The 22,154-nt window shown below is 44.5% G+C and overlaps 1 protein-coding gene across 1 annotated transcript in view; it reads right to left on the bottom strand.

Annotated features, from left to right (window-relative positions):
- The window catches only part of HECTD3 (HECT domain E3 ubiquitin protein ligase 3), a 1,089,315-nt gene that overhangs the window by 272,235 nt on the left and 794,926 nt on the right, over positions 1–22,154 (bottom strand). The window contains exon 17 of the mRNA XM_044085764.1: positions 19,185–19,391. Within this exon, the coding sequence (XP_043941699.1) occupies positions 19,185–19,391 (207 nt within the window). The remainder of the gene's footprint in view (positions 1–19,184; positions 19,392–22,154) is intronic.

The following is a 22,154-nucleotide window of genomic DNA, read 5'->3' on the forward strand; positions in this document are numbered from 1 at the left end:
AACTTGAAATTATTTGAAGCTTGATTGCAGTATTTTACAACTAGCTAAAGAAGCATCAAGATTGTGCATGTGAATTGAGACGGTCACCAACGGAATAAGATATCACTGCATCACAGACATTTGAAACCAACAGCATAACAAAAAATGGCCTCTTGTTCCACAGTAGCACTCCTAAGTAAAGGAGTTGGAGGTGATACAGGAGTAACAGGCTAAGCAGAGGAGGGTCTGAGTGCTAAAAAGGCATTTAGGATTCCCTGAGAAAAGGCTTGCCATCTGGGGAAGGATCCTGTGAAGGAGAAGGATGTTTTTGTTTCTTCTTCTGTGGAGGATCTGCCCTTGACTGGGAAGTTTGGGATGATGTAAAACTAGGCTCCGGCACAGACATTGGCACATCCTCTATCATTAAGACAGGAGAGGTACTGCAAGGTATGTCTAAAGGAGAGAACCATGGTTCTCCCTTACTGTCCGTAATGGATGTCTGCGATGCCTCTGTGAACATGTTTAAGGAACTCTCCCCAACAGCTTCTAAATTAGTTACCACCAAGGGAAGAGGGCCAGACACTGTACAGACACGAGTCACCTTCCATAGCTGGCACTAATCTCTTTAACCTCTGTTCTCTAGATAAATATTAAGGGCCAGAAATTACCGTGGAGCATCTTAGGAACAAAAGCCTGACAAATGGCAGAGGCCTTGTAGTCGTGAGCAGACGCCAGGCAGAAAAGACACTGACCGTGATTGTCTTTGTGTGGAATCTGTCTTCCACAGTGGCACTTGCCCTTCTTGGATGACACTAACCCAAGACAAACATGCAGTAGCAAAAGCACAAAGTTTCTTCAATGGGGCCCTTACATGAAAGTAGAGAAACTTCAGCAATCAGATGAACAGAAGAAGCTGGCATTCAGACTGGCGGCAGGGAAGTTCTGAGGATGGTATGTGAAGGCATCACTTTATGCCCTACATTGGCTGCATCCTGTGTGCAACGTTGCATGTACGTAGCAACAGCTTAAATCTTTGGTATACTGGCCAAACGTTCGGTCCACCCAGGCGGGGAATCACACTTTATGAATACTGCAACATGGGAATAGGACAACAACATATCTTTCCTGTCTAAAGTAATAGAAATAACAGAACATGAAAGTTTAACTTTCTGCTCCTTTTTGAGAGAACTCTACATAGAAGAAGATTGACTCCTAACTGGCCCATCACTCTGAGGGTCCAGGCATCCCAATCCAGCTAGGCAGAGAAGCATTACCTGTTCCTTCTGCTGAGACTAACAACAGTGGTTCTCCCATGACCACCAAGAACACTCCGATGGCCAAAGAGGATACATCTACCCCCTCAGGCTTATCATGGTTGAAGGGACTACACTAGAGGAAACTAAGGAAAATGAGTGGGTTGAGGAACCAGAAATGACCACTGCAGGGTCACCCATCTGCAACTGACGCAAAGCAGTATCCTGCTGAAGAGGAAAAGGCTGTCTGGAAACTATCTTTTTGTGACCAGAGGGAGAAAGAACTGAGGAAGTGGTACACTGCTCCATGGTAAAGCAGAGAATGAAGCTTGAAATCCTAGTAAAGATGACAGTAGCAGTCCATAAACAACAGGTATAAAAAGATGGTGTTTTTACCTTAAAAACACCACGACAAGCACAACATACACTTGCCTCAGCCCTGAAAAACAATTTATAAAAATGTTTATAAATAAAAATTAGAATACACGTTAGAAGAAAAAAAAAGTTTATGGTCAAAGTAATAAATGGAGCAGTTTTTAAAATGACAGAAACTTCATAAGACAGCCCCAAAAATTGTAAATTCTTAGCAAAAAATAAAATGTTCTACTCAAAAAAGTACCGTTTCAGTCAAAAGCTTAATTGCAGAAGTTTTTTTCCCCAAGGGAACTTATCTGTCCAGCAATGCAGAAACGTTTAGCTGATTGTTAATCTTTGAAAGCCCATAAGAGGTGCTCTCTTCAGAGGCAGGAAAACTATGAAGACCTTGGTGCAAGACTGCTAATTTTCTCCAGCTATATTTGAGCGGTCAATGGTCTGGGTGCATAAAAGGGGTCCAAAAGCTTTGGAAGCTGTCCAACTAGTGTACCCTAGGCATGAAATAACCAGTATAGCTAAGGCTACTGCAGCAGTGATCTAACGATGAACATCTAGTGGTATCCACTGAAGGCAGGTGGAGAGCAGACTGGTTGGCAGAGATATAGCAGCGTGCAAGGGTCCTTTGTGGTTCAGAAGCCGAAATTTGGTTTTATACTAGAGAAGAATCTTAAAGAGCTGACAGAGAGGCCTTAAAGTGGTATGGTCCATGAAAGGTGCCAGAGTGCTTACAGAACATGGATCACTGAGAGAGATGCAATGGGTCTAGAGAAGCAGTTGTCCTAGCAACTATGAAGTCTGCGATGGCTATCGAAACTTGGTGGGACCTTCTGCTGTGACTCTAAACAGGGTAAGGGAAATGACTGAAGTCTGAAGTTCCACTTTCATAAAGGTATTCTTGCCCAAACCGCTACTGTCAATGAATGAGAGAGAGAGAGGGAGACTGACAGATGGACAGAAACAGAGAGACATACACAGGCAGAACAAAGGCTCTCTGTTCCAACTGTGGACATGTCTGAAGTGGGAATTTAGGAAGAAAATATCTATCTTTGAAAACCAATAGAGGGGAACCTACTAACTGTCCAGGACTGCCTGCATCCTGATCCCTGGTTGCAGGTTTACACATTCAGTAGCTTAATCAGATTCAGTCTGAGGTGAATGCTAAGCCATTTTTACTGACAGAAACCTACAGACAGACATCATAGCTCCAAAGGGAATGGCTCAAATTAATTTCAATCAGAAAAATAAGAAAATAAAATGAATATGAAAAACAACACATAGAACAGAAGACTGTGTGGTTACAATTAGCAAATGCTAGTATATGACAAATATGTCATCTAATTTATGGCATGAAATCAAACTGAGTGTATGGGACTCATCTACTTACACAAGGTTAGGTATGTCATGCCACTTAACATTTGCTGGATAATTCAGTCAAGACTGCTGTGCCAGAAAGCCAAGACATAATGGTAAGGCATGCAGCATGTAGTCCCTCTCATCCACCGCTTTGATCAGTTTTCCTGTTAGGATAGCTTTATAAATTTAAAGTAGTGCCCTTTGACTTATTCCCTGTACTGAGGCTTCCTTATCAAGTGGGTGTAAAGTGGCAGCACCTGTTCTCACCAGGATTTATTCCCAGATACAAACAGCTGATTACAGAAACCCTGGATTGGGGATCTCTATCTGAACTCATGTACTCCAAAAAGGATTACAATCTTCCAAAAGCCCAAACCGAAAAAAAAAAAAAAAAAAAAAATCAGAGCTTCTGGGAATGGGATCCAACTTGCATATTGCTAGTGCAATATCCCTTCATATTTCAGTTAACAGTACATCAGCTCACCTTGAGAAAGTCTCAAATGCTTTACCGACAGCCCCTCCAAAAGAAAATAAACGCATAGCTCAATTACAGTTCAAGTTATTGTGAATCACTTCTTACATATTTTTCATCTGTAAGACGTAAATCATCAGTTCCTTAAAATTTAGGGCGTCATGGCTGTAGAACATTACTTACAAGCTATAACACTGCAATCACTGCTACTTTACACACCAGTGATGTTACCAAACCAAATTTCAAAGTCATATTTAAGCATAGTTATGAAAATGTGCCCCAGAGAAAAAATACTTTCATTTATTATGGTATACACAACACAATATGTAAAGTTCTGAAAACTTCATTAAAGCAATGCTGTTAGGCTGATTTTGCCATGTTTAAATCATGTTTATGTAGGCTAAGTCCAACTAGTGGGTCTGACTGTCTGCACTTGACACAGTCCTTTGGTACAGCATCTTAATTATTTCCATAATAATAAACAGTGATGAAGCAGTGGGTTAGGATCACTGTTTTCCAATATATAGCTCTACTGTTCAATTCCCAGGCAGGGTGCTTTCTGCACGACGTCTAGGATCTGGCCTCCTCATGAACATGAACAGGATAAAGCAGGTATTAAAAAACAAATGAGTGAAAAGTGAAGCCAAATAAAGAAAAGCAGCCACAGTGAACAAATAATGCGTGCATTTATCTATTTGTATGTTGACCTACAAAAAATATAAACATGTTTAAAAAAACTGCCACAACAAGGCTAACAATGGTGTCTTCAGCAGCACCTGTTAATGTGAATGTATTCTAAAGTGTTGTATTCAGATACTTTCTGTTGACTCTTAACTTTTAGTTATGTACTTACCATAACTTTAGATGTTTGGGATCCATCTCGCCTACATTCTGTACTGATGGGCTCGGAGCTGATCCCTCGGCTCCGACTCGGCACACTATGCTATAGAGCGAGGCCTCTTATTGGCTTAGCTATTTCTTATCCCAGGATGCACCACCACTAATCCCCCAGATCTTGTTTGTCCGCATTCATGCACACATGCACAACTTGTTTATATAACATTGTTAGATGTTTCAAGATGAAACAACAGGATTCGGACCTTCTGATATCCTCTGATCTCCAAGGAAGGGGGGAAGGAGGGTGGGTTATTGGGAATGTAGGCGAGATGGATCCCAAACATCTAAAGTTATGGTAAGTACATAACTAAAAGATGTTATGTGATCCTATCTCGCCTACATTCTGTACTGATGGGACAGCGTCCCTAGCACCTAAATCCTGGGTGGCTCATTGGAAAACACTCCTGAGCACTGTGGAACCAAATGAAGCTCGTCCTCTAGATGCCACATCCAATTTGTAGTGGGAAATGAAAGTGTGAGGGGAAGACCATGTAGCCGCAGCACAAATGTCACTAATGGCAAGCTTAGAATGAAATGCTACCGAAGTAGCCATAGCCCTTGTAGAATGAGCTTTGACAGAGGTGGTAAGCTCTTTATTAGAATAAGAATAAGCTTGAGTAATACAGTCCCTGATCCATTTGGCAATAGTGACCTTTGTGACAGCTTTGCCCAATTTATTGTCTGCAAAGGATACAAACAACTGATCTGTTTTCCTTGTTTGTTTGGTCCTGCCTAAATAAAAACGCAACTGCCTGTGGACATCTAATGTGTGGAATATGAATTCCGCTTTGTTAGAATATTTCGGAAAAAAGACTGGAAGTTCTAATGATTGTTGTAGGCAGAAACTGGAACAAACTTTAGGGACAAAGGAAGGATTTGGCCTGAGAGATACTCTGTCTTTGTGAAAAACCAAGTACGGAGGTTTTACAGACAAAGCTTGAAGCTCTGAAACTCTTCTGGCAGAAGTAATCGCCACCAGAAAAGCAGTCTTCCACGATAGAAATTTTAGATCACATGTCGCTGCCAGTTCGAAGGGGGAGGAAGTTAAGGCGCGTAACACCACATCGAGATCCCATGGAGGAGCAGGATGAGAAATCGGAGGTCTTAAAAGCGCAGCACCTTTCAAGAAGGTCTTACACAATCTGTTGCTCATTAAAGGTGTGTTTATAGATTCGTGAAAATTGGAAATCGCTGCCAATTGAACCTTGATGGTAGAGAGTGAAGAGCCTTGATTGAAAAGAGAAGTTAAAAATTTTAGTACTTCTGATACGGGAATAGTGATGGGATCCAGGCCCCGGAGTTGAGCCCAAATAGCAAATCTTTTCCATTTGCTAGAATACACTTTCTTTGTAGCAGAATTGTGGGCCGAAGATAAGATGTGTACAACTTCTGGATCCAATGTATGACTCCTGACTATAGTCGGAAGAGGAGGAGCCAAGCCGTCAATTTTAAGGTGTGTAGGGACTGGTGGAATAGTCCCGACTGATGAACCAAAAGGTCTGGGATCTGATCCAGGAACCATGGACCTTCCAGAGCATATTTCCGAAGATAGGGAAACCATACTTGACGAGGCCAGTAAGGAGCAACTAAGATCATTTTGCTCCTCAAGAGAGATGCCTTTTGGATCACCCTGGGAAGGAGAGGAACTGGGGGGAAGGCATAAAGCAAGCCGGTGGGCCAAGGACGGGCTAGTGCGTCCATGGGGCTCTTCCCCGGAGCCGGGGTTAGGGAGAAGAATTTTTTGCACTTCGCATTCAGTGGAGTCGCGAAGAGGTTGCAACACGGAAAGTACAGTTTTGTACCTACCATAAATGTAGATGTTCGAAGATCCACATTGCTGCAGTCCTTACACTTGGGTAGTCCGCTGTCCTCGGTCGGCCCGAATATCAAAGTATAAGGCTGACGTCGGTCAAGGCGCATTTGACTGACATCAGGACGTCAGGGTACAAATGCGCATGACCGACGTCATATCTTCAGTCTTTTCTTGCCCCAGATGTCAGAAGACCCTAAAAATAAAGGTCAAAACCCAAAGACAACAACCAAACAACCAACCATCCTAACACTAAAAATATGTACAATATATACAATATACCTCATATTGACAACCCAACCCACACAACCGCCTCAAACTACAGAGGGGAAGGAGGGAGGGTAAATTGGACTGCAGCAATGTGGATCTTCGAACATCTACATTTATGGTAGGTACAAAACTGTACTATGTTCTTCATCTCACATTGCTGCAGTCCTTACACTTGGGTAGAATCCCAAAGCAGAGGTAAGGGAGGATGGCCAAACTATAATGAAGCAGGAGCTGCCAAAATGCCCTGCAAAACAGCAGTGGCAAAACCAGACCTGGATTTAGAGTACAGTGGAAGGTGATAATGCCTAGAGAAAGTATGCACTGAACTCCAAGTAGCTGCCTCCAAAATATCCTTAGTTGCCACCCCTCAAAAAGCTGTTGAAGTGGCAGTAGCCCTAGTGGAATGAGGCCTAATCCCAGCTGGAATCTCCTTGCCATGATGGGAATAACAGAAAGCAATGCAAAACCCAATCCACTTAGAAATAGTTTGTTTTGACACAGGCTTGCCCTGAGAACTCAAAGCAAAAGAAACAAATAACTGCTGAGACTGCCTGAACCCTTTAGTTCTGTCCAAATAATATCGCAACTGCCTGTGTACATCTAAAGTGTGCAAAATCTTTTCCCCTTTATTTTGGGGATTTGCATAAAAAGTAGGCAAATGAATAGTTTGGTTTAAAGCCACACTAGAAACCACTTTAGGCATAAAGGAAGGATTAGTACGCAAAGATACCCTATCCTTATGAAAAATTAAGAAAGGCTCAACCGCCATAAGGGCCTGCAACTCAGAAACCCTTCTTGCAGAGGCAATAGCCAACAAAAAAGCAGTCTTCCATGACAAAAACTTTAATTCAGCAGTAGCTGCAGGCTCAAAAGGTTGTAGAGTGAGTTTCTCCAACACAAAATTGAGATCCCAAGCAGGAGTAGGAGCTCTTCGTGGGGGTCTTATATTCTTTGCCCCTCTAAGAAATTGCTTGAACAAAGGATGAGAAAACAATGGTGGGTCACAATCAAAGTGAGCCGAAATTGCTGCAGCATGAACCTTAATAGAAGAGAAGGACAAACCTTTGTCCAATAACTCAGTAAGATATTGAAGAGCCACACTTAAATTAGGCTCAGAAACATCAAAATCCTTTGCTGCACTCCAAAATAAAAATCTCTTCCATTTATCTGCGTACACTTTCCTTGTACTAGGCCTTCTAGCTTCCAAAATAACATTCAAAACTTGCTGTGGAAGTGGAGGCCCACTATGGTTCAAAACAGAATATGCCAGGCTGTTAGGTGCAGAGAGTGAAGCTTGACATTGAGCAAATGACTGTCCTCCTGAGATAACAGGTGTGGAATCGAAGGCAAAGGCCATGGAGGCTTCCGTCAGGCTTCTCAGTAATGGGTACCAATGCTGTCGAGGCCAATCTGGAGCTATCAAAATCATCCTTGGCTTGTCTTGTCTGGCCTTTAGTAGTACCTTTGGGAGGAGAGGCAGAGGCGGAAAGGCATACACATGAAGATTGCTCCAATTGAAGGAAAGAGCATCCACTTTCCAAGCTGTGGGATGAAACCTTTTTGTGCAAAACTTTGGCAGCTGATGGTTTAGTGGAGAAGCGAACAGATCTATGTCTGGAGTTCCCCATGACACTGTCAATTTCTGAAATACATGAGGATCCAATTTCCACTCGTGGGGATCCATAATTTGCCTGCTCAACACATCTGCTAAGGAGTTCTGTGCTCCCGGCAGAAACCTTGCCTGAAGATTTAGCTGTAAATTTAGAGCAGTTTCCCACAAAATCATTACTTGCCTGCATAGAGGATAAGAATGTGTTCCGCCTTGCTTGTTGATGTACCACATGACAGTTGTGTTGTCTGTTAGAATCAACACCTGCCCTGGAAGAAGTAAATCCTTGAAAGCTATTAATGCAAACTGGACTGCTAACATCTCTTTCAAGTTGATATGTAGATGTTGTAGTCTGGCAGGCCACTTGTCTTGTATCCACTTTCCATTCAGATGAGCTCCCCAAGCTTTGTCTGAGGCATCTGTCATTAGAATCTGACTCGCCTCTGGCCGGGTCACAGAGTGTCCCTTGTTTAGGTGACATTCCTGAGCCCACCACAACAATTCCTTTTGAATGCAAGGTATTATTTGAATGACAGTGTCCAAATCCTGGCAGTGCTGTGTCCATACATTTTGAGATACCATTGTAGCTTCCTCATATGCAGTTTGGCATTGGGAAGCACCAGAATACAAGATGCCATGAACCCCAAGGCTTGAAGGACTGTCCTTGCAGTCAGCCTGGACTGATGAGACAACTGATGAAAGTAAAGGGAAAGATTCTTTTGTTTGTCCGGGGTCAAAAGGCCATCTGGGATGCTGTATTCAGTCTCACACCCAGAAAGCACATGTCCTGAGAGGGTACTAGACTGGACTTTATTTCGTTCACAGAATACCCCAGGCATCTTAGCACTGCTATCACATAATCCAAATGAAGAAGAAGCTCGTCCCTTCCTTGAGCCAGAATCAGGCAGTCGTCCAAATAAGGATAGATCTGTATTCCTTTTAACCTGAGGAAAGCTATCACTGGAGCCAGAACCTTCGTGAACACTCTGGGTGCAGTAGATAAGCCAAAGGGCAATGCAGAGAACTGATAATGAGAAGTCCCAGCTCGAAAACGCAGATACTTCCTGCAACTCAGTCTGATAGGAACATGAAGATAAGCCTCCTTGAGATCCAAGGTTACCATCCAATGATCTTTGCCCAGTAGAGGTAAAAGCTGCTGTAACGTCAACATTTTGAACTTGGGAATGTCCAGATAAGTGTTGAGGATAGATAAGTCCAAAATCGGTCTCCACGTGTTCCCTTTCTTTGGTACTAGGAACAGGCGAGAGTAAAATCCCAGGCCCACTTCTGGCATAGGGACCGGCTGTATAGCCCCTATTTGGAGTAACAGAGAAATTTGCTTGTGAGCCTCTATTCTTTGTTGAGGAGGAACGTCTGGCATGCCTTTGAAAGGAGGCAAGGTATGAAAATAAAACCTGTAACCGTGGTAAATGATATCCAATACCCATCTGTCTTGGGTAATTAAACTCCAATTTTCTTTGAAAAGTGCCAACCTTCCTCCCAAAGGTGCTGCCAGACGAGCAGGTTCTGGCAGCTGAAAAGGTAGGTCATTGGGTCTGTTTACGAAAGGACTGACCCCTGCCCTCACCCGAAGACTGTGCAGGAGAACTCCCTGTTCTAGGCCTGAAAGAGCCCTGAGCTCTGCCCCTACCACGTCTAGATCTACCCCTAGACTGGGAATCATAAGAAGGATAGGTCCACCCCTTAGTAGGCCAATTTCTACTAAACTTTGGAGGCTGAACCTGCAAAAAATCTTTAACAGTCTGCATAGACTTAGCCTTGTCTTCCATTTTCTTTAAGACTGTCTCAACAGGAGAACCAAACAACACATCAGATTGTAAAGGAGCATCTAAAATCCTTGTTTTAACATGTTCAGATAAATTCTGATCCCTCAGCCAGGCGTGCCTGCGAAGAACTGACCCAGTGGCAGCCACCCTGGACGAGGCCTGTACAGCATCAAAACCACATTGCAAAGAATGCTTACCCACCTGTTCAGAAACATGTACTAAATCTTGTAACTCTTTACAATCAATACCTTCCGCCAGAGCATCAACCTTAGACTTCAATTGAGAAAGGAGATAGTTTTGGTATTTCAACATGTGAAACTGGCAATTCAAAGCCCTCATAGCTAGAGTGGAGGAAGTATAAACTTTCTTTCCCCATCTATCCAAGGCCCTGGCCTCTTTATCTGAAGGAACCGGATTCTTGACAACAGAAGCCTTAACACCTTTAGGCCCCTGACTAACAGTTTCTGGGTCTGCCCTAGGACTCTTAAAAGATACTTATGAGCTTCAGGCACCCTGTAATACCTATCCGGTTTAACAGGAGCAGGAGGCAAAGAATCAGGATTAAGGGAAGCCTCTGTAAAAACATCTTCCACCACATCCAAAACAGGAGGTATAGCCAAAGGCCTATGCTGGGGTAAAAACAAAAATTCCCTAAGCCTTTTCCTGGAATCAGAGAAGTCCTGACCTTCCCACTTAAAATGCTCCCTCATGGAATGAAGAGTTTCTGAAAAAGAAAAATCCTCAGGAGGAGAAGCAGAAGGAGTAGAATCATCCACATCAGAATCAGAATAAGGGGAATACTCCTGCAAGTCTTCAGCCGAAGACTCTGAAACATCCGAAGCCTGCTCAAAACTCCCTAGCTCAGGTTCCACCCTAGGTCTCTTATCAGGAGGGGGCAAAGAACCCTAATTAAAGTAATCAAATCTTCTGCCATTTTAAGCATATGCTTCTTGGGCACAGTTCCTGAAGAACTAGGGGTGACACCAACTGAAGCTAAACCTGGCCTGCCTCTGGGAGAAGCCTTGGAAACAGAAGGAGAGGGCCTAACCACCCTAGGAAGGGAGGGAGTATAGTAACCTGAGAAGCCCCATCAGCCTGACCTGCCTCCTGAGAGGCCACATCCTGCAATAACAAAGGCTCTCCTGGGATCCCAAAGAAACCTCCGGTGGAACCACCGCTCCACCGACCTCTAAAGAACCGGCGTCCGGTACAGACGGTTCTTCTAGCCTAGGCTTAACTGCTTTGTCCTTGCGCTTCTTGAAGCGGCGGAGCCTCCGACGGCATTTTATAATTGCACCGCTTCAAGACTAACCTGGCACAAGCTAACCTTCTCTTTATAGTGCGCTTATTGAATCTAGCACAAGAGCGACACCCAACAACGTCGTGCTCAGGCCCTAAACAAGGAATACACAAAGTATGGTAGTCTCTATGCGGTATCTGTTTCCCACAAGAAATACAATTATTCACTTTTTCTGACATCCGGTAAACCACTGAGGCAAGAAAAAACCAAAATATTCTAACGGGTACTTAGCCAACTTTGACTCGGTCTGAAACTCCGAAACCGAACAATTTCAGAACGCCAACCGGCACTTGCAACGCTGCTTCTGCATCGGACCATGCAGCAAAAAAGACTGAGGATATGACGTCGGTCATGCGCATTTGTACCCTGACGTCCTGATGTCAGTCAAATGCGCCTTGACCGACGTCAGCCTTATACTTTGATATTCGGGCCGACAGAGGACAGCGGACTACCCAAGTGTAAGGACTGCAGCAATGTGAGATGAAGAACATCTCCCCATTTGCTGAAAATCTGATTTGCAACTGTCATGTTCAGAGACCATTCGTGAGGAGAGAGGATGGTTCTGCTCAGTCTGTCGGCTATCACATTGGACTTGCCCGGGATACGAGTAGCCACTAGAAAGCGTTTGGTCGAGACTGCCCATTCCCAGACTCTCATGGCCTCTCTGCAAAGAGGATAGGATCTGGTCCCTCCCTGTTTGTTCAGGTACCAGACAACTGACATGTTGTCTGAGTGAACGGCAATTACGCCCTGAGGGAGGTAATCGTGAAGGGCTTGAAGGGACAGAAGCACCGCCCTCATTTCTAGGATGTTGATATGAAGTAGGGTCTCTTCTGGGTGCCATTTGCCTTGGACTGACCTGCCCAGGGAATGCCCCCCCCACCCCATCTGGGAGGCGTCCGTGGTCAAAGTGGCCGCAGGAGGAGGTGGAACAAAGGGTCGCCCCTGATCCAAATTGGAGGGCACTAGCCACCAGCGAAGGTCCCGTTTGCAGGTTTCCGTGATCCATATGAGGTGACTGAGAGGGAGTTCCTGAAAGGACCACTGAGCTGAAAGAAGCCACTGGAGAATTCTCATGTGCAACCTTGCCAGGGGGACTAGAAGAACCGTGGCGGACATGGATCCCAATAGCTGCAGGACCATTCTGGCTGGGGCTTTGGACCTGGGAAGTAAGGCTCGAACTTGAGTCTGTATGGTTTGTATTCTGTCTGTAGGTAGATAGACCCGCATTCGGTTTGAGTCTATCTCTACCCCTATGAATCTTATGCGTTGAGATGGCAGCAACACAGATTTTGGCCAATTGAAGGTGATTCCAAGGGAATTGCCCAGTGATATAGTGGCTTGTAGGCTTCGCAATAGTAGATGCTTGGAGGTGGCAGTTAGGAGCCAGTCGTCTAGATACGGAAACACCTGGAATCCTAGACTTCTCAGGTGAGCAGTCACGACTGCCAAACACTTGGTGAACACCCTGGGGGCTGTGGTGAGACCAAAGGGCAGCGCGCGGAACTGAAAATGACTGCCTCCTAGGCTGAAGCGCAGATGTCTCCTGGACGCTTGATGTACCATGATATGGTAATAAGCGTCCTTGAGATCTATGGAGCACATCCAAACACCTTTCTCCAGCAATGGGAGAATGGTTTGTAGGGTCACCATTCAGAACTTGGACTTTCTGACTGAACGGTTTAGAATGCTGAGGTCCAAAATGGGTCTCAAGTCCCCGGTCTTTTTTGGCACCAAAAAGAATCTTGAGTAAGTCCCTAATCCGATCTGGTCTGCGGGGGCTGGTTGGATGACTCCTTTTTGCAGCAGCTTTGAAACTTCTGAGGCTGCAGTTTCCCGTTGACTGGGTGGCGGGCCCGGGATTTTTTTGGACTGAGGTGGAGAGTGAGAGAAAGGGATGGTGTAACCTCCGGCGATAATTCGAAGCACCCATCGGTCCTGAGTGATACCTTCCCAGGCTTTTAGGTGCTTCGAAACATCCCGACTGGCTCCGGAGCTGCACAGTCGGGCAATCCCTCAGGGACTGTGAAAGGCTGAAGAGCCACGAAAGGACTCGCGGTCTCCAGTGTTGCGAGGGCCTCTGCCGCCTCTGGGACGGCATCTTCCGGAAGAATTTCCCCCTCCCCTGCCTCTGGAAGGGGGATCATCCTGCTGAGGGGTAAGGCTTCTGAGATCTACGGAACCACATTTTCCCTCCTCTTTTAGCCTTGGGATAAGGCTGAAAGGGAGTGGAAAATCGTGCCCCTACGGCAGTCAGAGTCTTACCCTCCTGTTCGCAGCGGTCAGTGTGTCCTTTACCTTGGGTCCAAACAGGGAGGACCCATCAAAGGGGGCGTCGGCAAAGGAAGACTTAAAGGCCTCTGAGAAATGACACAGGCGGAGCCAGGCTTGTCTCCGTAGAGCAATGCCTGTACCGCTCTACTCGCCCCTTCGGCCGCATAAGAAATGAGCCTCATGGACGAGTTTGAAATGGACGACAATGTAGCCAGTTGAGAGCCAACCGTCTGGGCCAGCTCCTCAGGCAGGTTACCCAAGAGGGTATCGGAAAGTTCTTTAATCAGATCCCTCTGAAATCTGGTAAAGTGCGTAAGGTAGTTCAAGGACCTTAATGTAAAGGCCGCTGAACTTAGGGTGCGCTTTCCGTACCGATCCATGCTCCTAGACTCCTTATTAGGAGGATGGACGGACGTCGAAGCCTCTGCTACATCTTGCTGGGTAGCAGATGCCACCACCAAAGCATCTACAGCCACACCTTTAGTTAGAAACTCTTTTTCAGGGGGTGCCGAGAGGAACTTATTAGGACGAGCAGGCACCGGTTCCACAGAGTCTGGGTGTTCCCACGCCCTTCGACAGATCAAATCCAAAAGCTCGTCGAAGGGCGGAGACACCCAGGAGGCGGAGGGCTGAGCCCCGAAGGCCTTAAGGAACACTGACTCATCAGCAGAAGGGGGTTTGGACTGCCAGCCGCCTCGTTGTTTAAGGGCTTCCAGGATGTCTGCAAAGGAGACATCATCCGAGGACGACTTAGGGGACCCTTCTGCATCATCGAGATCAGTGTCTGATGTAAGAGACTCATCAGGGGAGTCAACGTGCTTCCTCTTGCACGATCTTTTCCTGGGGGGTTCTTCCGAAGAAGCTTCAGAAGGACCTCCAGGAGGGGGGGAACCCCAGTGGGGGTAACCTCAGGCCCCGGGGCTCCGCTGTCTAAGGACAGGGGGACTGCCAAAGACCCAGTCTCGGTATGCAGGAAAGGAGCTGGGGAGACCGTGGAGGTAGCCAAAGATGATTTGGCTAACGCACTCCTCATAGCCCTTGAAGGCGGGACCACCAGAATCCTGGGAGGGTCCCACCTCCGTGGCCACGACGGTAGACGGCACTCCCGCAGCCGACGCACCGAGAGGAAGACTTGGGACTCAAAACATCAATCCCGAAGCATCCCCCCCCGGGGCCAACGGAAGAAGTCCGCGTACCGAACTCCGACTCAAGAGCCGGAGTTGGAGTAAGGGTCGGGCCCGACCCTAAAACCTCCACCGGTTCCACCAGCACCGGCTCCAACGGTGCCGAGGCTGTTGGAGGAGGAACCATAGTAGCAGGGACCATCGGCTCCGAAGCCGAATGGGCTGGAGCCGAAACTAACTTTTGGAACACCGGAGACTGGAAGAGTCTTAGGAGCACCCTGTCGATGTCCGAATCAGACATCTTGGAGGATCTGGACGATACCGATTGGGTCCGAACCGATTTCTCCATCGGCTCCATAGGACTAGGGGACCGGCTCTGAATGGGTTCTATAATTATCGGTTCCGAGGGAGATCTCAAGGCAATTTCCCTCGGTGCCGATGAGGACTTCGGCGCCGAAGGGGAAGAGTCTGAGCCGGCAACCTTCATCGGCTCCAATATCAGTGGAGCCGATGAAGGTGACCCGCCTCTCGATGCCCCAGTCCTCGGCTCCGAAACCAGAGGGGTCGAGACTGGAGGCATCGAGGCAGACCGTTCCGCCCTCGGCTCCGAAGTCCATGGAGCCGATGGAGAAGCCTGCCTAGGTTTTTTGGCAGTCGGTTCCGACAGACTGGTCGGAGCCGACACTTTTTTCTTTTTTGAAGGAGAGGAAGATGAAGATAGAGCCTCCTCGAAGGAAGGCTTTATCAAACCTTTTAGGATTAATTTGTTCTTCCTCTCCTGGAGGACTCTTGATGAAAAGGCGTGACACACGCTACATGACTCTTGTAGGTGCTTGGCGCCTAAGCAATAAACGCAAGAGGAGTGGTCGTCCGTTATGGACATCTTATAACCACACCTCGCGCACCTTTTAAACCCGGAGGGTCTATGCTCTTTGGACATGTCTACAGATAGAAAATGCACCAAAAACTAGAAGTTTAAAGTTAAAAGAAATGCAAAGTTTTTTTTTTTTTTACCACAATACAGTGAACAAAAAACACAAAGAGAGGGTCAAGACCCCCTAACTTAAATGGGTACTTGACCCACAAAACAAACGCTAGAATAGCAAATAGCAAAAGGGGAAGGCCCCTCTAACTAAAACGGGAAACCTTCCCTTGACGAAAAACACAAATTCCTCAATAAAAAAATGCAAAACACACTCGTATCACAACAATAGCTGTTAAAACAGCTTTTGGGTTCAAAACAAGCAAATTCCTGACAGGAAAAGCCTAAATAAAGTAGTACTTAGCCCAGCCAAGTTGAGACCACGTCTTAGCTTGTAAGTGGCAAACGAGATCTGGGGGATTAGTGGTGGTGCATCCTGGGATAAGAAATAGCTCAGCCAATAAGAGGCCTTGCTCTATAGCATAGCGTGCCGAGTCGGAGCCGAGGGATCGGCTCCGAGCCCATCAGTACAGAATGTAGGCGAGATAGGATCACATAACATCCTTATTTTAATATTTTTGAAAACAATGAAAAAAATGCAATATTTACACGCAACACATTTTACATTTTGCTGTAGAACAGTACTTACTGAAGCTACATATACTCTGTTTGCAAATACTGACAACACGCATTTCTGCTTATGATGTCACATGTGCCTACTGTAGTAATACTTATGAAGGAATTTTGTCTTCTTGTATGAAAGCAAAACTGGTCATAGCCTAGTATTTTATTATGATACTATGGACTCATGGAGCCCTTTATAAGCCTAGTAATTTGCTTCCCAATAAAATTTGCTAGGTATCAATTTCCAGGGGCTTTGTGGGGTGTGTAAATACACACACACACACACTTCTCAGGGATGGGGGGTTGAAATTTTGCCAGGGTGTCACTTAGTCGTATGAAGTTTGCCTTGAATAATTCCTGGAAGTTCCAGGGTTAACTGGTGTCTCCGGTTTTACTTTTATTTCAAAGCAGCTGGCTTTATGGTCTGACCTAACCAGCGAAGAGATTACACTAAGAAGGGTGCAATGTTCCACCATGTTTATTATGATCTAGTCAAGGATATTTGCACCCCTAGTGGATGTACAAACTAACGGGTCAAAGGTTTTTGTATTTACAGAATCTAGAAATCTCTGGGCCTGCATTTTAGGTTTCCTGTATGATTTCCGCTTTATAATGAGGTAGTTAAAGTAGCCCATGAGTATGGTGCTAGGTTGAATGGTGAGTGTCTCTAGTACATTCAAGTACATTTTATGGTTCTTCTGGGTTGGGGTGACCAATAGCCTGCAAGAATATGGAATGGCCCTTTGTCTAAGATAATTCTGACATAGAGAAGCTCAAGCACATCATACAGATGGACCAGCCTTCAATTGTCTTTATTTTTAATGCAGATAGAGACACCTCCACCTTTTGTCCCCTCCTGAGCAGTAGCTGGTCAAAATGTGTAGAAGGCATTGTAGTCCTGCATTGCCGGGGTGCTCTCTGCGACTTCAAATCATGTCTCAGCAAATGCACAGACACCTACATTCTCCAAGGTGGGGAGAGCTTGTAGTGAGTGGAATTTCTTTAGACTCCTGGCACTGAGCAGTAACACCTTCATATTTTTCTTGGCTGGTTTAGCTATATTGGTAGGTCTATCAGGTTAGCAATGCCTAAAAAAAAAAAAAAAAAGGTAGTATGGGAAGGGTGGACAAAGTTTTGCCAATATTTGTAATCCCAGATGGGAGACATGCAGACTATTTCTGAAAAAGTAAGTCTGTGGAGCGTATTTTACCAGGGTGACAAATACTGTACCCCCTCCAATGACACCATGTTTCAAGTTGATCGTTAAAGTCAATTACTTTCTGTTCATACTGTAGCATCATCCTTGGAAAAGGTTTAATGCAGCTCAATGCTAGTCTCATACCGGCCTGGGACACAGTCTGGGAGCTCTGTCATATTTGTGTTTATATAGTGCAGGGAGGGGAGTCTCAGGTCATTTACACCCAAACAGACTATGACAGAGTCATACTAGTACTTGTGGTTAACAAGAGTTTGAGTGATCTGACAAATCTTGGACCCTGACAACCAGCTAACCATGACTCTCTTCTTCCTTAGCCTGGTGAGTGGAACATCAGTGTGCCTCACAATGGAGTCCCCTATAATAAAAATACTGGACTGTGTGGTGGTATACCTTTATAGGCTTAGAAGCTGAGACACCACTAAATGTAACTGTACATGTCATGTTTGCTGATATTTGTGGCACATGTGTCTGGCTCTATATTACGTGAGGATGGTGTAATGCATGTGTTACTGACAACCTTTGTGTTAATATTACTGCTTGCATGTGACAGTGTTGCCTCCACCGACATTGTGTAATTACATCTCTCACACACTGTTATTTGCATGCTTAAAGTGGTTGTCAGTAAACATGACACAACTTTTACATTGCCTCTGGATGACCATATCCATCAGGCTGGTTGGAGAGACAGCACAGATGTATGTGTCCATGACTAGGGATCCTTCTTTTGTGTTCTACAAAAAGATGGTAGAAGAGGGATTTACAGGTGGCTAGCATGGTAGCTGTAAGAGTATGGACAACAATCAGGACTACCTAAGATAAAACTCATGGGAATTGCCCCTCAGTGCACAAACTGCTTGTTCTTTGTGCAACTAAGTACTGTAGAAATTTCAGAGGTAATTTTATATGAAAAATTATGTGTGTCTGTGTATATCCAAGGCACTGCTAACTACTGCTGTGCAATGAGCAGTGCTCAAACATGACAGATTTATAGAGGCATAGAAAACTGACTAAATCAAACAAACAGCCCTCTTGACATTCAAGCAGTCTCACTTAAAGCTTTCCTGTTCGACTCCTAGCTCAGACACATCAGATCACTTTCTACTGCCACTAGAAAAGCACTTCCAAGCTTTCTTAATGTAAAACCACAATACAGTTAGCCCAAAGTGATACAATCAAACAAACTAGCTAGAAACACAGTTTTAAAATGACTACAAGGCAGATACACCAGCAGCAAGGTCAATGAAAAGAAATGGCACTTTACAATGAAAAAGGGCAGAAAAACACTATAAATAAATAATTTGAAGATAAAACAGTAGTACTCAAATAACTTACAAAATTGTATAGAATACAAAATCTATCTAAAGTACTTATCTGTGCTAGGATGGCACTAGGTATAAGCCAAGTGTTTGCGAACACTGTGGAAATGAGCCAAGAGCTGTGCAAACACACCAAATTGATAGAGCAGAATGAACTGACTAAACAAAGCAAAAAGCTCTCTGACCAATAAAGCAGTCTCACAAAGCATTCCTGTGCGATTCCCAGTTCATACAAACCAGGCCAAGTCCCACATCTTCTTAATGTAAAACCACTCTGCAATCAGACCAAAGTGATTTCATACAGGACAAGAAAACATACTAGCTAGAAATGCATCATTCATTCATTCATTTGTTCAGAGATTTCTGAATGACTTTCTGTTAAGGAAATCATTGTGGCTAATGAAGTATTTCTTTCTCAAACTCCAAAAGTAGTTAAAAAAGACTTTCTTCGACAGTGATAACTCTGTTTTCACACCTCTCTGAAGAAATAATGTATAGATAGAAAACAAAAGTAAACAGCATTATACCAAATCTCACTTCACTTAGTGCATACAGTTTGCGGCTAGTGTTTAGCCTTTTTAAGCATGGTGAACTACAGACCTGTTTCTTGCTTTCATCTAGCCTTGCTTTCTTTGCAAGTTGAATGAACTCCTTCCTGTCTTCATACTTGACAGGGCTCTGACTACCCCCTGGAATCAGATCCATCACCTGCTGATCACTAAGCACTGTTGTGTACATGAGCTCTCCAGCAAACTTAAACTCAAATGTTTCCTTATCCATATCCTCCAATGCTTCCAGCAGCTTTACCTGAAAAACATAGACAAGAACACGTGGCTATTAGATTATACTGAATCGCCAGTGGTGTGTTTGTAACAAGACAGAGCGCTGCAAGAAAAGTGTGATGCCTGCCTTTTTACCCTAGGAACCACATAATAATACAATAACACACACTGACACTGTACCTGTGGATGGCTTCAAGTTGCTTTTTTCATGGAAAATATAGTTGTGTAAGATCTTACCATAACAGCAGATGTTTTACTTCTTACTGTTGCAGTATTCTTTTCAACTGGGATATCCTGCAGAGGATAGCTAAACGCAGGCTAGTATACCAAAGCCTTTACACTTTCCTGGCACTAAGTCAGATGCATGTCCAAAGCATAAAGTACATATGTGTTACACAAACACCTAATCCTCAGAACTAAATTCCCCTAGAAGAAACAGAGCAAACCAAGAGGAAAGTAATAACATATACATCCAGGAAGGGAAAGAGAAGGAGAAAAAGATGCAAAAAAGATCCCTCGAGCAGAAGGCAGGCAACAGAGAAGAAAAGGGGGAAGGAGGGAGAGACAAAGCACTGAAACAGTGAGACGTAGGACATCTACTATAATGGTAACATCTTACACAACTTTATCATATCCTTCCTTACCACTGTTGCAGTATCCTTTACTCTCTAGAGAGTATGGGAGAAGGAAGCCACAGAAAAGCCCCCCAAAACTCATGGATTTCCCTGACAAAACCAACTCTGGCCCTAGAAATGGCATCCGACTTGTAATACTTGGTAAAGGTGTATACAGAAGACCAAACAGCAGCTTCCAAAATGGATCTAATATTTAGATCCTTGAAAAAAGGACCAGAAGAGGTAACTGCCCTGGTAGAATAAGTATGAGCAGAAGAGGAAAGCTGCTTGCATGAAAGGAATAGCAAAAGGAAATGGCCAGATCCAAGAGGAGATGGCTTGCTTAAAAGCAGCCAAACCCAATTTCCTGGAATGAAAAGAAACAAAAAGTTGCTCAGATTTCTTGATATCTTTTGTCTGGGGCCAGGGTCATCTTTCATGTTTTTTTTTTTTGGAGGGCTCCTCTGTGGCTTCCTTCTCCCACACTCCCCAATAACGTTTGTACTCTCTCAGTTGTAGAGAAAACTACACTGTCTATGTAACTCCAAAGTGTGAAGGATCATCACACATAAGCATTCTATGGAGAGGTGAAAAAGGAAGGAAGGAAAATGAATTGTTCGATTCAAAGACAAATCATTAACCACCTTGGGCATAAAAAGATTATTATGATGAGAGAAATGATCTTTGTGAAAAAACAAAAAAGGTGAAACTGCCATGAGTGCACAAAGTTCAGAGACTCTCTTAGCAGAACTAAGAGCCACCAACAGCACAGTGCCACAAGGAAAAGTAAACTGTGGGCTCAAACAGAAATTAAGTTAATTTCTTCAGAACAAAGTTAAGGTCTTAAGAAGGAGGAATAGGTTTTCTTGGGAGGTCTAATATGGACAACTTTCAAAATTTGATTGACTTCAAAACAAGAAACTAGGGGTAGATTCAAAGGCATACAGTAAGAATTGACTGATAAATGAGCTTTAACAGATGAATATGCCATACCAGAAGTGAGCAACTCATACAAATAAGAAAGGACTGTGGGAATACTCACAGAAAAGGGGGACCAAGGTCATGCGTCAGACACCAAGCTGAAAACCTCTTCCATTTAGCTGCACAAGATTTTCCAGTAGTGGTTTTTTTGGCCTCCTGCAAAACACAAAGCATGTTCTCAGGAAAGTGATGTCTAAAAAGAAGCAAAACCTCATCACTCAAAGATTCAACTGAAGAGTGGGCAAGTGAGGGTGAATGAGATCCCTTGTCCTGTGTGAGAAGATCCATCCGGTCAAGTAACTTGTGATGACTGCCTCTGGCCTAATGAAATGGGGAGGGGGGGAATCAGTGCTATCTAGGCCAAAAGTGAGTCACTAACAAGACTTTGGGCCTGCCCACATAATCAGAGGGGAGAGAGGCATACAGAAACATTCCCTTCCAAGAAAAAGACAGAGTATCCACTTTCTAAGCCAGAGGACTAGGCACTCTTGAAAAGAACTGGTGAAGGTGTCTGTTCAAAGGGGAGACAAAAAAAATCTACTTGAGGAGTACCCCACTGATGAATTATGTCCAGGAATACTTCCCTACGAAGCATCCATTTGTGAGGATCTGGTCTGAACCTGCTCAAAGTGTCTGCCACAAGATTAAGCTCTTAAGAAATGTAAACCACTTGAAGAAACAATTGATGGTGGACTACAAACTCCCAAGCCTGAAGATCCTTCCTGAAAATAAGGTAAGACTTTGTGTACCCTTGTTTGTTGATGTACCACATGACTGTGGTATTGTCTGTGAAAATCCTTAGAGGACCTGGAATCTAGAGATTGGAAATCATGAAGGGTCAGAATGAGAGCCCTCCTCTCCTAGATGTTGACATGGTATGCCAGTTGCTGAAGAGACCTAAGACCCTGGACCTCGTGGTTTTTGGAGGAAGCCCCCCAACCTCTACTGGAAGAGGAACCTGAAAAGATAGACCTGGATTCAGGGAAATCTGAAGAATCCACCAGTTGATCTCAAGCATAGGACAAGGCAGGGGAGGAACAGGAAAATCCAGAGGATGACAGTGTTGAAGCCAAAACGTCTTGATATACCACTGAAATTTTCTCATAAGGTGTTTGGGGAAGGGAACCATGGGAATAGCGGATGCTATGCTTGCATAAATTCCATTGCAGGAAGGATTGGAAAAGGGAAGAGAA

The sequence above is a fragment of the Protopterus annectens genome, chromosome 10.part0, assembly GCF_019279795.1.
Source record: "Protopterus annectens isolate FY-2018-M chromosome 10.part0, PAN1.0, whole genome shotgun sequence".
In the NCBI taxonomy this organism is placed as follows: domain Eukaryota; kingdom Metazoa; phylum Chordata; order Ceratodontiformes; family Protopteridae; genus Protopterus; species Protopterus annectens.